Source organism: Miscanthus floridulus, chromosome 5 (genome assembly GCF_019320115.1).
Source record: "Miscanthus floridulus cultivar M001 chromosome 5, ASM1932011v1, whole genome shotgun sequence".
Classification (NCBI taxonomy): Eukaryota; Viridiplantae; Streptophyta; class Magnoliopsida; order Poales; family Poaceae; genus Miscanthus; species Miscanthus floridulus.
Genome location: NC_089584.1, coordinates 104,732,984 through 104,735,566, shown reverse-complemented (window position 1 = coordinate 104,735,566; position 2,583 = coordinate 104,732,984). Strand labels below are relative to the sequence as shown.

Genomic DNA, 2,583 nt, shown 5'->3' with positions numbered 1-2,583 from the left:
ACGGGAGAGGGATGAGGAGACGACGAAAGAAATGGGTAAAAAGAATAAGCTGAGTGGTTAGGAAGGACAGGGCACGGATGGTGGACAGACGACACGGCAGCGGAGGTACCGCTAGCCACAGGGGAAGCAGGGAAGGGAAGGGAGAATATGAGGGCACCTTGTTTTGTGGTCGGAAATCGATAGTTAGGGAACTAACGGATGCCGCTAGTTATTCAATAGCTCGTAAGGTAAGTTGGTAACAAGGACTGAGAAATCTGGTAGCTAGCGGATTGGCACTAGTGACAAGAGACGCGAATCTTACCACGACGATGGACAGGTATCGTGCGAAGTTCAGTGGACATGGGGCTCCCAAGTCTCACTCTCAGCCGACCCGCACGGCGCGGCCTCACCCACATGAAGAGCATCTAATCTGATCTGATCACCGAGATGTGTCTGCTAGTGCTTGCAAACACAAACTGAAGGGGTAGCTGCTTCGCCTCATGCATGCATGCGAATGAAATTTGCCATCTGATCTGATACCGTGAATTAATTCTGGCCTGTGTCCGTTTAGCACCTTGGAGGCTTTGGACCTGTCGGTGAGATGGTGAGGACACATCATCAGATCGCGGCCCTTCTGGCACATGTGAGGCCGTCGATCTGGCTGGAGCTTGCCTGTCTCCTTTAGGTGTCTCGGTTCGTGTCTCCGCACACGTGGAGATCACCGGTGCCCTTCCTCCACTAGCTGGGCCCTCATGGACTTTTGGGTCCACATACCTACACGGAGCCGTCTGTCATCCCGTTAAGCTCCATCCGTTCTTTTCTCCTCCTCCGCTCAAAGCTGTTCGCCTAGCGTGCAAGCTTCAGCCGGACCTCGTGCACCGGTGCATGCACGCGCACGCATGGCGGAGCGGCTGCTCCAGGCACACCGGCCGCGATCAGGGAGAGGTAGCGCGCCGGTGACCACGACAAGCTGTGCTGGCTCAGGGTGGAGCAGGCACGGAGCCAGCGGTGGTGCTAGGGGGGCTCCAGCCCCTCCCCTACCGCTCGCGAGCAAGCGAAGCCCCGTAGAGCCGTCGTCTGAAATTTTAGCTGTAGATGTACAGGTAGGAGGGGCTGAGATTTGCTAAACCTCTTTTCTTGCTAATTGCCGTTGTTTAGCCCCTCCTAAATTTTTTCCTAGGTTCGTCCCTGGGGTGGAGGACGTGGTGCGCTTCCTCCTGAGCTCCGTCGGTCTCTTCTCCGCCACGGTCTCGCGGTCTGCCTCCAAGCTCGGCGCCGTCCGCCCCGCCGCGCTCGCCGTTGCGGCCGGCCGGGACAGCGCGCTCTCCACCGTGCCGCTCATCCGCGGCGTGCTGGCGTCCCACGCGTCGCCTCGTTGGCAAGATATCGCCGTCTGCGCTCAGCTCCGGCGGCGGCATCATCACCTCCATCAGCTGCGCCGCGAACGGGTTGACGTCGTCGCTGTTGGGGTTTAGTCCCACATCGTGTAACGATGATGGGGGAGCACAACATATAAGACGGGAGAACCCTCACCTATCAGGCTAGTTTTTTGGGTTGGGAAGGCCTAAGGCCTTATATGTTGTAGCTCCGGTGGACCTGAGACCTGTGGAGTGCAGGCTCGTGGTAACGAGTCGGGCCGGCTGTAAGCCAGCTCCAAGATCGAGAACTCGGTGGTCACCACCGGTTCCAACAATTGGTATCATGAGCTCATGGTCAGAAAAGCTAAACTCGATAAAAAAATCTCGAGCGTCACATATGGCGGCGGCACCTCCGATGTGTGACTAAGGGGGAGATTGTTGGGGTTTAGTCCCACATCGTGTAACGATGATGGGGGAGCACAACATATAAGACGGGAGAACCCTCACCTATCATGCTAGTTTTTTGGGTTGGGAAGGCCTAAGGCCTTATATATTATAGCTCCGGTAGACCTGAGACCTGTGGAGTGCAGGCTCGTGGTAACGAGTCAGGCCGGCTGTAAGCCAGCTCCAAGATCGAGAACCCGGTGGTCACCACCGGTTCCGACAGTCGCCGTCGCTGCCCGGCACCGGCTGCTTGTCGGCGTCGACGTCCGAGGCTCGCTGCTGCTGCAAGCGCGACAGCTCCGCCTCAAGCCAGCTTCCATCCGGTCCATGTCATGGCGCCCATGACCGTCGGACTGGGCCCCTTTGACGACGCCGGCGAGTTGGTGCAGTCGCCGGAGGCGCTGGGTCGACCGTTGTAGCTCCGCACGTCCGCCCTGGCGTCGAGCCGTCGAGGAGCAGGCTCTCCATCTCAGCTCCGTCGCGCTCTTGGACAGCAGCAGCACCAGGTTGGCGCCCAGCCCTAGGCTCGCCGGCAGCGCGTCCTGCTTCCCTGCACGCCATATACATACACACACAAGCATCGTCATCGTCACCACTTGGCCAAATGCACAGGGGTCACCGTGGACAAACACGCGCACGCTTGAGCACGTACCAAACAGAGCTCCGAGGGGACCCGGGCTCGCGAGGCGCCGGCTGGGATGCCACCACCGCCGTGGGCGCGGCAACTTCCGCCGGCCATCCAAACCCGGTGCCGCCGAGGTCCCTGTGGAGGATGCGCGACAGCAGCGGCTGCGGCGAGAAG

The 2,583-nt window shown here is 59.6% G+C and overlaps 1 protein-coding gene across 1 annotated transcript; it reads left to right on the top strand.

Annotated features, from left to right (window-relative positions):
• The first annotated feature begins 1,059 nt into the window (after positions 1-1,059).
• On the top strand, positions 1,060-2,139 carry LOC136452869 (uncharacterized). Its single transcript, XM_066453454.1, has 3 exons — positions 1,060-1,082; positions 1,160-1,441; positions 2,009-2,139. Exons 1-3 carry the CDS (start codon positions 1,075-1,077, stop codon positions 2,124-2,126), a joined length of 408 nt encoding a protein of 135 aa, XP_066309551.1. The 5' UTR covers positions 1,060-1,074; the 3' UTR covers positions 2,127-2,139.
• Positions 2,140-2,583: the final 444 nt, after the last annotated feature.